Raw genomic sequence first — 14265 nt, 5'->3', positions numbered from 1 at the left:
TCTTTGACAAACTGACCCCAATACCAAAGAGTTAATATTGCTGTTGCACTCCTGAAACAACTCAGAGTACAGCTAGTGTTTATGAGTCCTACAGTTTGTTTTGCAATTCTACAACTGAGATAGAATAATTTTTCTCCAGCTTAAAACCTACCTCAGAACCAATATGAACAAAGAGGGCAGTTATTCCTGTGACTCCTACAATTTCCAAAGCACTATTTAGTTCATAATTAAATTTAAAAGAAAAACCAAGTACATCTGCAAACAAATACACAGCTTTTTACAAAAGGCCTCTTTGTGATCAATTATATAAAATATAGAGTTCTCATTTTCCTTAAAGTGCTATCATCGTCAATATTGATTCAGAATCATCTATTGTTTCAAGAGGTCTTTTAGTACAGCACCAGCACTGGCATCAGGCAACACTGGCAGTGGTGTAAAAGTAGGCAAGGCATCAGAAATAGATTTCATAAGCAGATGCCCCGATCCACCAGCTCCAAGAGAAGTGGGGGTGATTAGGGGCACTGCTGCAGATCGGGGTGCCAAGAATGGATTCGCATCTGGTCTTCTACTGGTTCCTGAGCCTGTAGTTTCTGAGATTTAAAACAAACAAACAAAAACCCACACATTAGAAAACATTTACAATCCACCAATTTTCAATGCATTTGTGTAGAAAGCAGATTATCCTTCAACTGGCTCCTCCTTCTCCATTGCATCAAATTCAGTCTTCTTGCCCTACACTACAAGGTCTTTCACAACTCTGCATCCTCTCTACTTATCTACTTTATTATTACATCCCACTGGTAAAATTATACCAGCTTTGATTGCCCATGTATCAACTTCTCACAATCTGCCCCTTTTATACAAAACTCCTGCCCATACTAGTTTATGTCCAAGGCATTTCAAATTCAGTATAAAAATTCTCTCAGTCCCAGATAAAACTAGGGCCGTACCAAATTCATGGCCATGAAAAATGCATCACGGACTGTGAAATCTGATCTCCCCTGTGAAATCTTTCTAGTGTAAGGGAGGGGCAGGGCTGGGGGCTCCTACTGTGCACCATGCTCCAGCTGCTAGTCCCGGCTGGGCTGGGGAGGGATGGGACTTCCTCTTCCCCAGCAGGGGCCATTCCTGGGGCTGGGTCAGACCCACCTCCGGGAACCTCTCCCAGTAGCAGGAAGCTCCTGGGAGCCCAGCTCTGAAAGCAGCACCATCACCAGCAGCAGCGCAGAAGTGAGGGTGGCAAGGTATGGAATTGCCACCCTTTCTTCTGCGCCCCCACCAGTAGCAGTACAGAAGTGAAGGTGGCAATACCGTGACACCTCCTACAATAGCATACCATACCATGCCACCCTTACTTCTGTGCTGCTGCTGGTGGCGGCGCTGCCTTTAGAGCTGGGTGCCTGGCCAGCAGCCACTGCTCTCTGGCTGCCCAGCTCTGAAGGCAGTGCCACCACTAGTAGTGCAGAAGTAAGGGTGGCAATACCGCGAGCCCGCCAACAATAAATAGCCTTGTGACCCCACTCATGATCCGCTTTTGTGTCAGGATTCCCGGGGTTACAACATTGACATTTCAGATTTAAATAGCTGAAACGGTGACATTTATGATTTTTAAAATCCAATGACCCTGAAATTGACCAAAATGGACTGTGAATTTGGTAGGGCCCTAGATATAACCTATGTTTTTCCTTTGTGTGCAGATATCAGAGGGGGAAGCAGGCAAAAAAAAAAAAAAAAAAAAAAAAAAATCAGGTTTATAGTGGAAACTAAGTTGCTACTGCCACTCCATAATAATTCAATAGATTTTTTTTTTAAAAGATCTTTTATCACACAACTGACAAACTCCTATAAATATAGCAAGGCTACTCAAATCCTTTTGGTATGGGATTTACATCCTTATTTTATGCTTCTTCCATATGGTATATCTCTAGCAACTGAAAACTTAGATACCAAAACCAAAACAATTAAGGGATATAGGATGGGTGTCTGGTTTTATAAGGGAACAATATGGTTCCTGAATGAATAAAGGACCTCAGAACTTAGTTTTTCCAGACTAGGAAAATGGGCTTTTGCCAAATAAAATAGGGTACACCCTGCCTATTATATTATAAATGACAAGAGTACAAAGAAATATGAAACCTAATTTAAGTTTATTGAAAATATTACTTTCAGAGATAAGCTGATACGGCAAATTGGAAATTCTTTCTTTATGTTTCTCCAATTTACTTGTGGTTTGAAAAAGTTATTTAAAACTTAATATTGCAACTTACAATTGTTGAAATTTTAATTTAAAAAGACTCTATGATCAGCAACAGTTGGCATCTAAAGATGAAGTCCTAAAAAGCATATTAAAAAAAATCATTCCATATGCAGAACGCTGATTAATTAAATTAAGGACTTGATCCTACAAGGTGCCGAGCATCCTAAACATATATTATTCAGCAGCATGTGCTCAGTGTCTTACAGGATCAGAATCTAAAGGAAAGTCAATTGATATTTTTGCACATACCTGCTAGGAAGTATTTCAAGCACAGGCATAATTGTTAAAGTATTCTGACTTTACCAACATGGAGAACAAATTAGAGATCCTTTCTCAGATCAAAAATGAATCTCAGATTAGCTCACTTTTTAAACAATCTGCTAGTTTTAGCCTAATACTTAGGAAGTGAACTGGTGTTACACATCACAAACCACCACAAGCTTGGCATTGTTAGCTCTATGAGACCCAGGCTGAACAGCAGGGATGCTGCAGATCAGGACTAGAGAGCACAGACATAATCACATGCAGGGAAGATTAACCACCATCTGTCTGGCTCTAGTGCTGGCTCTCACCATCAAAAGTAATATATTCACTCAGAGATTAAGGGGACTTTTTGGGGGATGGGGGAAGGGAGAAACAGAATTTCAAAGTGGTCTAAGGGAGCTAGGAGCTTAACTCCCGTATGCCCTTTAGAAAATCCCATCAGAACGAAAGAAAGGACGGACGGATGGACGGACACACACACACAGTTTCTCTCTCCCTTTAGGTTTAATACAGAACTTCAAATTTTCCACCAAGACATGGTGTTACCTGTATGGCTGCTGGATCTGGTACTACTAGGATTACAAATTCCTGCTGCTCCTAAAGGTTTCATATCATGAACAGAGAGCGTGGGTAGGGGAAGGTTTGGACGTGATTCTGTTTCAAGGAACTTCACAAACAGTTCTGAAAAAGACTAGAAAGAACATGCCCACTAATTAGAACATTTTCAATAATTTTCTTTAATTAGTAACTGCTTCTGGGCCAGAATTTAGAAAGTATGACTGGTCCTGAAAAGATATGTACTGGGCTGCTAGAATTTTTCTAGCCCTAAGGTCACAAGAAATCAGACCTTAACATGCGGTGATCAAGGAATTTATTTAAAAAATATCAGTTAACCTTCAGTGACACAGCAAAAATATAATTTAAAACTTTAATAATTTCAAAGATAAACATTTGTACCTCCACCATCAAAGTCTGATTGGTTCTTGAATCCCATGCTGCTATTGACATCATAAGCAGTAGAACATGGACACAGGAACATTGTCACCTAAGTTACAACAGCTTAATAAAGAGGAGAAAATGTCAGATTTTTTTTTTTTTTTTAAAAGGCCATTACTTTCTCCACTTTGTTTATCCGACACACTATGCCATGAATATGGGAACAGGAACTGCTTATGATGTCAGCAAAAGCATAGGACTCAGACTTTGCTAGGAGAATAAGCACTGCAGATACAAAATTATTAATCTTCCTCTTTATGCCTGTGAAACTACTAAGACAATTTACATTATTAGCAAACATCTACACCTTAAAAATCACAACTCTGGCTGGTGGCTTACTTTATTACTCCACTTCATTGCTTGCGTCATTTTAGTAGCCAATATCCTCCCATAAGCTTACAGTTAGAGATTAACGCTTTACATCAATTCTCCAACATTTTTATTCTGTGGCACGGTGAACAAAAAACAACCCCCAAAACATCCCACTTCCAAACCCTCTTATTGCTCACTGCTTGATTCTCAAATATGTTCCATTCTGCTGACCACCAAGAAAGGCTCCAGTCTACTGACTACAGTGTCAGAATCACCACTTTATAAAACTTGAAAAGTGGCTCTCTCTCAAGAACTTCTGAACCTAAGACCAACGATGTACAGCACAGAAAAGCTAGGAATTCCAGCTTTCAAGTTAAAATTGAAAGGAGGGTGGGGGGGCGCTTGGGGAAAGGGAAGGTCAAAATTGTAATCAAAGTATGATTTCATGGTCTTAAATCCTGCAGCCTGCTGAAGACTCCCAGCTTTCAAATAATGTATTTAACCTCTAGCTCTGAAGGTTCACACAATTAAAGGTCCCTGGTGGACAATGAGGTCATCGGTCCCTAGAAGAGCTGTAATATTTTGGTAGTAGCCCAGCACTTAGCATGAACCTCAGGCCAGTATGACTTTTAACCTCCTGTTTATTACTGGTTTAAAAAAATGTTGGAAAACAAACTAGTTGCACTAAGCACACAAGTAATTCAAGATCTATTATCAATAAAACCAACATTAAATCAAGACCAAAATACCAAAACTAAAAATTTTAGCATTGATATGTAACTGTCATAGCTTTTGCATTCAAATGTAGAGAATTGTATAATTAATCCTTACACTATTGAAAACAGATTGATTAGTTGGTCTTATAGGTGTGCTCGGGACACTCTTTGATCCAGCTCCTCCTCCACCAAGCCAACCAGTCATCCATCTGGTAACACCTTTTTGGTCTTCAGACAATAACTAGAGAGAATTAAAAAAAAAGAGAAATGCTGAAACAAAGAAAAAACAGCAAAACCAACCAACAAAAAGCAAACAAACAAACAAAAAAATCAGCTTATGGGCTGGCTCCCTTACATTTGCTCACAAATGGCAAAGGGAACTGTTCCAGATTATCTTATTTGACAAACAGCGAACCCTTATTTACTGACAAAAGCTTTAAAACTGTTCTCCACCCCTCTGAAATATCCCGCTGGTCTAAAATGCATAAAACCACTGTTTAAATAAGCCTGTATACATGAGTTAAACTAGTTTGACTAACTGAAGTAAACATTCTCAGACTGTCATATTACAGCTACTGTACTAGCAACCAAGTGAAGCTCTTCCCTTCCACTACATCAGCATCCATCAGACAAAATGACATCCTGCATCTATTATTCTATTAAAATCATCGTAAGATCCAGTAGGATCAGCATGTCCCTTTTTAAGAATGAACACAGATGAAAGGCCACATTTTTTATTTTCCATAAACATTGCTTGGCCTTGGCATTTAACGTAGCAGCAGAAAACAACATTCTGTTTTACTAACATCACAAATATATGTTAAATGAAAGAGGAACTCTAGTTTTTAATGCGGTATTTACCTGATCTAGCTCTTCCTTTTTGATCCCCAAAATACTTCCCATTAACCTTAAGACCTCATGACGCTTATTCTTTGGAGTATGAAAATGCCCAATGAAGAGATTTCTCATCAAGACCCTACAAAAATGAAGAGAAAGAGCTAATTAATCCATTCAGCTTTTACAGAACTCATGGCGCCAAAATATTAACATATTAATCCTTATTCTTGAAACGATTTCACATACCCTTTTCTAATTTATCATCATCATAATAAACCAAAGTCAAAATGTATGATGCAAGAAATAAATGGCAACCTCACCAATTTCCTTTAAGCTCCCAAAACACTTCCTATACTGTGGGTTATAATTTGGAGAAGCTTGCAAATGGCCTTATTATCTACGGAGACTGAGGGAACAATGATACACATGCAGAGGAAGTGATATATTTCACTGAGATGGAGCAAGAAGCAAGAAGCTAAGTACTGTCTTGAACCAGTCCTAAGGGAGGAAACAGGAGAGTGGCTATAGTTTTAATATCAATTCTAAGTGGGGGGAACCAAATGAGAATCTGATATCCAGATGATGCCAGCTATGTGAGAAGGCTTACTTTTTGTGCCCTAGACTGATTACAATGGACTAGCATTGAACTACAGATAGAAAGTCAAGAAATTAGAGTCAAATTAGAATTATAAATAAGCAACAATCAATAATACAAATTTTGTTTAGAAGACATTTTAATTGTGTTTAGACAAACATTTTTATTTCAATTTTCAAAACTAATCTTTAAAATGACTGTACAATGGAAAATATGCAAGTATTCACTATTTTTTGAAAGATTTTATGCAGAAACCTAAATCTACACCATGACTACTATTCTTATTCGGTTAGTGTAGTTTTAAGAAGGGATGTATAGGATGAAGAGCAAAGAAATTATAAATACACCAATTAAAAAAAGTCACTTACTTGTCCACTTTCCCTTCTGTGCTGTTTATAAGGTTCATTAGTTTGTTTTGTGCATCTTCTAACATTTCTTGTTTGATCTCACCTAGAGAATTAATATGTAATTTCACTGTAAAATAACTAAAATAGAAGATTTTAAGATAATATACACTTCAAAGTCATATACACATTTATGTTTTCAAATAAAATGCATCATTATTATTAAAATAAGCTTTTTTTTTTTAATAAAGATAATGTATTTGGAAAGTGTTCACTTAATAAGGTATTTAATATTTTAATATGCGCTAAAATACCCAGCACATTCAGTGCAAAGTGAGCCAAAGCACAGACAGCAGGATATAAATCCACTGCATGAGGCTTGGTAAATTGTTCAGCTGCAGTTAAATTAACTAAAGATGGAAAATAAGATCTTATGCAACCGTTCATGAGCTGCTTCAGTACATTCTAGGTATGATTTCAGTCCTATCTGAAATCTTATACAGTGTAGACTATGAACTTAGAAACCACTTCGGTCACCATACTACCCAAACCTACCCCACTGGGTCTCCTGAATTAGCCATAAATTGCTATTGACACCCCAACAGGCTTGAAAATGTTAGCACTTTTAGAGGCATTTTCTCATGTTGGGAAACAGAAACATTTATTTGCATTTTACTTTATCCCATTTTCCAGGTATAATTTTGCAGACTGCCAGTTTGACATAAGACTGCAATGACTCTTATGGTGTGTTCTGGTCTGTAACAGGGTCAGTGTATGCCATCTGGTCATGTGTGTGCTGCCTTTTTAGCTTCCCAGTGCACCCAGACTCTCATGAGACAAGTTCCATCCCTTCTCGGGGTTTGGTTTATTAAAGTAACTTTGCAGTTCAACATCGTCTCAATGCAAAACAAACTTTCACGGACTCCAGCATTCCTTCCCGAAAACCAGATCCAACTGTCTGGACCTAAAGCCTCTCATCAGTAAAGCTTCTATCTTTGCTTTCTGTAGGTATCTCTCACCAGGCAGTCCCATCTGTTTGGCACAGAAGCCCCCCACCAGCATCCTTCCTCTGGCCCTGAGTCTTTCTTCTTTTTCTCTTTAGCAACCCTGGGCTGCCAGCACCTAACTCAGCCACTGTCCCAAGCTGCGAAACAGGGTGCTGAAACATGTGCATGCACTCCAGAACCAGCACACTTACATAGTCCATTATGCCAATAACCCTTATGATGAAAAGGAGTTATAGGAGAGACTGAAATGGCTTTTTGGAAGTATGAAAATTCAGTTTAAAATGGTTGGACTGGAACATCACAGATACCATGAAATTTCCCTGAGACACGCAGCTGAGGGACAAGTGAGAGGGCCAAAAGCTGTTAGGTATATGGTATGATTTGCAAATTAAATAAATACCAATACTTATGGAGTTAAATAAAAAAGTTTCAAAAATGGACCTTTAACCACTATCCTGAATTCCTACTTGCCAGCTCCATGTTCCAATTGGTTGTTGTGATGCAATACCCTGATCTGCTGGATCACAGCTGAGTGGAAATCATATGCAGAATGGTCAACTACAGTGTGGTTTTGTGACTGATATGTCCAGTATGGAAGTTACCGAGAACAATGATTCATTTCATACAGACCAAACAGGCATCAGATTTAGTCCTTTTGTTGCTATGATCATCATTCTTCCCAAACAGTTTAATGGCATCCATTTCTCTATGCATCTAATATTACATATAACTCAACCACTTGCCTTTTCTTATACACAAACAATCACTTAACCACCCTATGGAACTGAATCCTGGACTTTGTTTGACCTTCCATCACCCAACAAGCTGATAAAAATAGCTTATGAATTCCTAAAATATTGTTATGAGAGAAAAATAAATCCCTAAGGAAATTCAGACAACAAAGCCATTTTATTCAACATTAATGTTGTGAGAAAACATGCCAAGATTCCTACTCATAAAATTATATTAAAATATGGAATCCAAAATAGCTGATATTAGATAATTAAAGATTTTTTGCACAATGAAATAGTAAAGTAATTGCTAGACAACGTCTTCACTTTCAAAATGTATTGGGATTTAAGACAAAGTTGACAACTGCTTAGGAACTAAAAGATATTTCCAGGGTAGTATTAGATGCTAAACGGTAGTGTTAGATGCTGAACTCTGGTGGTTTCTTCTCCTATCATCATCATGGCAAATCCCAAAGGAAAATGGTCTCTTTGCAGATCGAGCAGCACTTGGATCAATCTTTGACTAGTTTACATTTGTCACCAACACGCAGGATACCAGAATGCCCCTTCCGCAAGGTTTCATTGGTCAGTTTCACCTCAGTGGCAGAGAATCTCTTAGCCACTTCAGCTACATGGACAATTGACTAGATTATATTGAAGCTGACCACCTTGACAAACACCCTAACGACACGAACGACCCTGGAGAGGTCTTCTCCCGACTAGGGTTAAAATGATTGCCAAGTTTGGATTTTGCAAGACATATTCCCTCAGGGTTACATTCAACCTAATGCAAAGGGCAGGTACAAATCTCTATGTACCATATATAAAGGCTTAACTGGGGCATAGGAGTTTCATGCAGAGCCTCTGTGATAAGATGGATTTCACTCTCAAGTAACATTAACAGAGACCAGGAGCTTTTCCTTCCCTTCCTCTGCAGAGTTGAGAGGCTATCATCTTCAATCTTGTAGGAAATGTCCATCAGGTTTATCTACCCTTGCAGGAGGTTCCCCTTGCTCATGTGTTTGTATATTTCAGAGAATTTCAAATTATACTTGTAAATTTTAAGTAAACTTTTTAAATTTAAATCCAATATTTTCTGTATTAAGAAGCTGACCATAAGATATGGACATCTACAAGCCCCAATCACTAAAATATGTAAGTAAAATTCCTATGAAGAACTATCAATAAGTAAATATATATTTGGGGGGTAACTTTATCAACTTTTTTTTGTTACAAATCATCTGACATACATGGAAAAACACTTCACTCTAATTTCCACATGGCTTGTAATCCTTTCTAAAATTCACCCCACAATCATGTTGGCACAGTGGGGTTTTCTCAATTAACAGTAATAACTCCCATGCCACCCTCAGCAGGACTTTCTATATACATCAAAGAGCTTAGCTGTGAAACTGATATGTTCTAATGTATCCTGTTTGAGGACTCCAAGTATAACTGTAATAGTTGTGTGTCACAAACTGAATTTTATAGAGTGCAGAGCGGAAAGAAAGTAACTAGTGTAATGCTGGAAAAATCTTACTCCAGAGGCATAAGGATTAGTCTTTTTATTCAAAACAAAGTAAAAACTTTTCTATACACTATTTATAGATTAATTGCGAAGAGAGATCAATCAAACACACACACACACACACACCCCTCTAATAATCAGATTTATTATTGTACATCAGTATCAATTACACTCTGAATACAAGGGTATATTGAGAAATCCCACATATTAGCATTAACAAACTTTGAGGATGTGATGAGATCAGAGAACCATCGTAATGCATAAAGTGCCAGAGAATGGCTGCTTAAATACAAACACACTTGCAAATTCCAAATTTTTGCAAATGCTAGACATTAAAGGGTGTGGGGGGAGAGAAAAATTACATTGCTTTTAAAATCAAGGTTTTAAAGATATAAAGAAGCATAATTTATATAAAATAACTTAATATGTGGGTTTCCACAAGACCAAAGTTTAAAGAAAGAAATTTTAAGAAAAGCTGACAGCTCTGGGGGCCATATGAGTTAGCTGACATGGTATGTTGTGTAGGTCTTTCAAAGAGCAACAGGGAAGAGAAAATCATTTAAAAAAATTGGAAAATGTGATTACAAAACCAAAAAATTGACAAGGAAACTCAGGAGCAGATGTAGTATCTGAAATTACCTTTTAACAGCTCCCCTCCCCCTTTTTTTTAAATTGACCAGATTTCAACTTAATGGTGTTGCTTTAGACTACACTATTTTTCAACTGTCCATCTCAAAACTTATTCCTCATAGTCAATACAAACATTACCAATACATTTTTAAAGTGAAAATATTATTGCTAAATATATTATTCTACTTTTGCCAAAACATTTACTCTATCATGAGCTCACTAAGGGTCACTTTAATAGCTATATTCCATCATAAGTTTAATAAGGGTCAATTTAATGGCTATTACATATCTGCACTCATTTGTAGAGTGAATAAACTGTTTTATAATCAGTCCACATCTCAGAAATATATTTCCTTCTAAAGTATTGTGACATCACAAGTATAATTTCACAGTTGAATACAATTTAATCATTTATTTCATGGGTATGAAAAGAGTGCACAGCAGAAGAGACCTGAGCCAAAATTCAGTATGGATTGCTGTAAACGAGACATTTCTGACAGTCTCCAATAATTTGTTAACCATTTATGGCAATTCAAAAAACTGCATCTGGTATGTCTTATATTTTCCCATTAAATATCAGTTCTCCTGCCAAAAAAATCCATAAAGAAATTCTTCAAAAGATTTGGCCAACAAAGCTGTGTCTGGGAATGTATTTGGCCCATTTTCAACAGGACATCATATGTTTTCTTGAATAAATAACATGTTAAAAAACAGAGAGCCTTTTCTGAAAAAAAAAAAAAAAAAAAAAATCTACTATTTGATAGATACTTCTAACCAAGTAAAATGTTGTTTCCCTTATGCATTAAGTTTTTAAACTAAACTGCTTATATCACATTGAGCGAGACAAGGTGGGTGAGGTAGTATCTTTAATTGGAGCAACTTCTGTTGGTGGAAGAGACAAGCTTTTGAGTTACACAGAGCTCTTCCTGAGATTTGAATATTTCCTCATTCACCTTGTCTCTCTCATATCCTGGGACCAACATGGCTAAAACACCACTGCAAATATCACATTATCGTTTGAAACCATACTAAGACCCAACCTTGCCTGTAAGCTCAAACCTACTGAGACCTACCAACCTTCCCACCACCACAATCACCAAATGCAAAACTATGGGACTAAGTTCACGCAGGCATGAGCACACCCTCTCACAAGGGGGGGAGTTTTGTCTGCTTACGCCAAGGTTCAATTTGGTCCTTGGGGTCAGGGAGAGTTTCACAGGGAACGACTATACTGAAATCTAGCTATACAGATGGTTCAACTCAAACCAAAAAAGGTTACTAGCTGCACGTTCATGTTGCAGCTTGACGTTTAATTTACGTTGTAGAAGTCATATGTGGACTTGGGGAAATACCCCTAACTTTGCCCACAGGAGGCCAAGTTTTGCATACACACAACTGCAATTTGAGTAAACAATCATTCAATCAACTAGTAAGAGTCACAGCTTTTCTGGAGAATTGTTGCTGAAATAGCTGAGAGTTGGCAAATTACTTTGCACCCCTACTTCCTCTCTGACCCCAAGCTTTCCTATCTGTTTGCTTTAAAATGAAAAGTTTGTTTTAAGGGACAAGAATGAGTTGGTCAATGCAGATGAGGAACAAAAAAATAAAAACACCAACAAAGTTTTAAAATGAGCCGTAGGAATCAGATGAATATGTTCACTGCTCAACAGCAGAAGCTACCATTACAGGGGGCGATGAGACACTCTGGGCTCCTTCCCCCAGGGAAACTCAAAAGAAGAAACAACAGAGGGTCCTGTGGCACCTTTAAGACTAACAGAAGTAACTTCTGTTAGTCTTAAAGGTGCCACAGGACCCGCTGTTGCTTTTTACAGATTCAGACTAACACGGCTACCCCTCTGATACTTCAAAAGAAGAAGGATCTTCCAATAATTTCCCTTTGACAGGGGGAAGAGAATGAGCAAAAACCAAGAACTGCTAGTGACTGCAGGGCACAAGTGACCCTTTGCCATCCCCTCATCTTCAGACACTAATTAACATGGACACCTTCTGGCTCTCTTCCTACCCCCAGACTCTCATATCAAGCCTGAATCCATGCCGTGGATTGGGTAGGTTGAAAGCAGGGCATGCAAGTACAGTAATGGAAAAGCAGGTTGGACTAGGGCACCTGGATAGAGGGGCAGAAGGAGGGATGGTCAGGAGAGCAAGGGAGAAGAGAAGGAAAAGGTAACAAGACAGGTACAGAACATCCCCTCATGCCTGGAAAAAAAGGTTTAAAACTGGGCTGGATTATTTAACAAGCTCAGTACTCTTAATTATTTGTGGGTATTTGTTCAGACCACAAAACCACCATAAAACTTGAGGCAATGGCATAACTGTAAATCTTGCCTCAAGAAAGGAACATGACTAATGTAGAAGGGATAACAGGTCAGGACTGGGTTATACTGACAGAGCTGTGTAGGAGAGCTAGCACGTTTGATGCTATCAGACCACTCTGATGGCAACAACAATTAATTCAACAAGAAAATAAAAACAAAATGAACCCAAAGTTCTTCATATAGCCATTATTTGAATTGCATCAGAGGCATCTATTTTAAAACTAATATTCTCACAATCTAACCTTACTGATGTTTGTTTGCCATATCTAAATACACCTCTACCCCAATATAACGCTGTCCTCGGGAGCCAAAAAATCTTACCGCGTTATAGGTGAAACCGCGTTATATCGAACTTGCTTTGATCCACTGGAGTGCGCAGCCCCGCCCCCCCGGAGCACTGCTTTACCGCGTTATATCCAAATTCGTGTTATATCGGGTCGCGTTATATCGGGGTAGAAGTGTACCTAAATTTTCACAACTAAGTTTTCACTTTGTGAACTTGAGACCGTATCATACAATGTGCTGATACAGATATGAAAAAGCAGAATTAGAATTGATCATTTTCACTAAAATGTTACTGTGCCTTTTAAGATTTCCTAACATTGTTTTAATGTTAAAACTTTATGACTATGAATCATTAATCTCCAGCTTGTTTATGAAAGAAAAAGCCACACAACTCTTCTTTATACGATTCATGTCTAAGTGCAGTCATAAAGCAAAAGCCATTTATCTTTTTCAAAATTGTTTCTCCTGGCAAACTCCTTCACTGTCTGGCCAAGTTTTGTCTTAAAAATAAAGTACAGTATAACAACATTTATCAACATTTAGAGTACTTAATCTAAGAATATGTCCAAGACATCTTTCTAAATAATAGGGCAATCAAGAATCTTGCATTCCAAAACAGGTGAAATCCGATCCGAAAATATAGTCTCTGATATAGGCACATAACTCCCATTGATGTCAGTGGGAGATAGGTGTATGTGAGGTGATCTGACGCTTTATTATGAAGATTAAAAAAACCAAGCAGAAAGTATGAATATAAATTGCTTTTTGCCTATTGCCACACAGATGTCAAACCATAAACACATCAGATCCTTTTTCTACTCTAATATCCATCACTACCTTTCTGAATGCCCCTCCATCCAATCTCACCTCTGCTGGTGCAACTTCTGCTACCTGGAACATCTTCTACTTCTCTGCCTCACTGCCTCTTCATCTCATTTCAAATCTCAACTGAGCACATCTTTCTCTCTTGTCTCTATATTTACCTTTCGTTTTTCTTCTGCTATTATTAACTTTGTAACTATTTAATTCAGATCAAAACTTCCAAATATAATTTATATCAAAGACACAGTATTTTTTAAACAGGATAAAAACACAGACCCGGGATTATAAACACAACAGAAAAACAGTGAACGTTCAAGAAAAAGCTGAAGCTCCAGGAGAGAGGAAATAAGTCAAGTTCTATTTGCATACCCATATTTTATTATGGAAACTATTTATAGTTAAGATATTTTTATGGCACTCATCACTATCATATCTGAGCACCTTAGAAACATGCTTTTAAAGAAGGTGACAAAACTCACTCAAGGGCACAGGTATCTTAGAAAGAAGTCTGAATACAAACGGCTTCTCCTGATAGGAGATCACGAATAAAAGAACTATAAACTTCCTTCAAATCATCAGTTTATAAGAAAAAATTAAAGATCTTC

At 37.7% G+C, this 14265-nt stretch overlaps 1 protein-coding gene across 1 annotated transcript in view; it reads right to left on the bottom strand.

Moving 5' to 3' along the window:
• Positions 1-369: 369 nt before the first annotated feature.
• Positions 370-14265, bottom strand: part of TRIP11 (thyroid hormone receptor interactor 11) — a 74686-nt gene continuing 60790 nt past the window's right edge. The window contains exons 16-20 of the mRNA XM_065403090.1: positions 6346-6427; positions 5407-5521; positions 4661-4786; positions 3068-3212; positions 370-590 (exon numbers count right to left, since the gene is read on the bottom strand). Of these exons, the coding sequence (XP_065259162.1) occupies positions 370-590; positions 3068-3212; positions 4661-4786; positions 5407-5521; positions 6346-6427 (689 nt within the window). The remainder of the gene's footprint in view (positions 591-3067; positions 3213-4660; positions 4787-5406; positions 5522-6345; positions 6428-14265) is intronic.

The sequence above is a fragment of the Emys orbicularis genome, chromosome 4 (genome assembly GCF_028017835.1).
Source record: "Emys orbicularis isolate rEmyOrb1 chromosome 4, rEmyOrb1.hap1, whole genome shotgun sequence".
In the NCBI taxonomy this organism is placed as follows: Eukaryota; Metazoa; Chordata; order Testudines; family Emydidae; genus Emys; species Emys orbicularis.
This window is presented reverse-complemented; position numbering and strand designations above follow the sequence as displayed.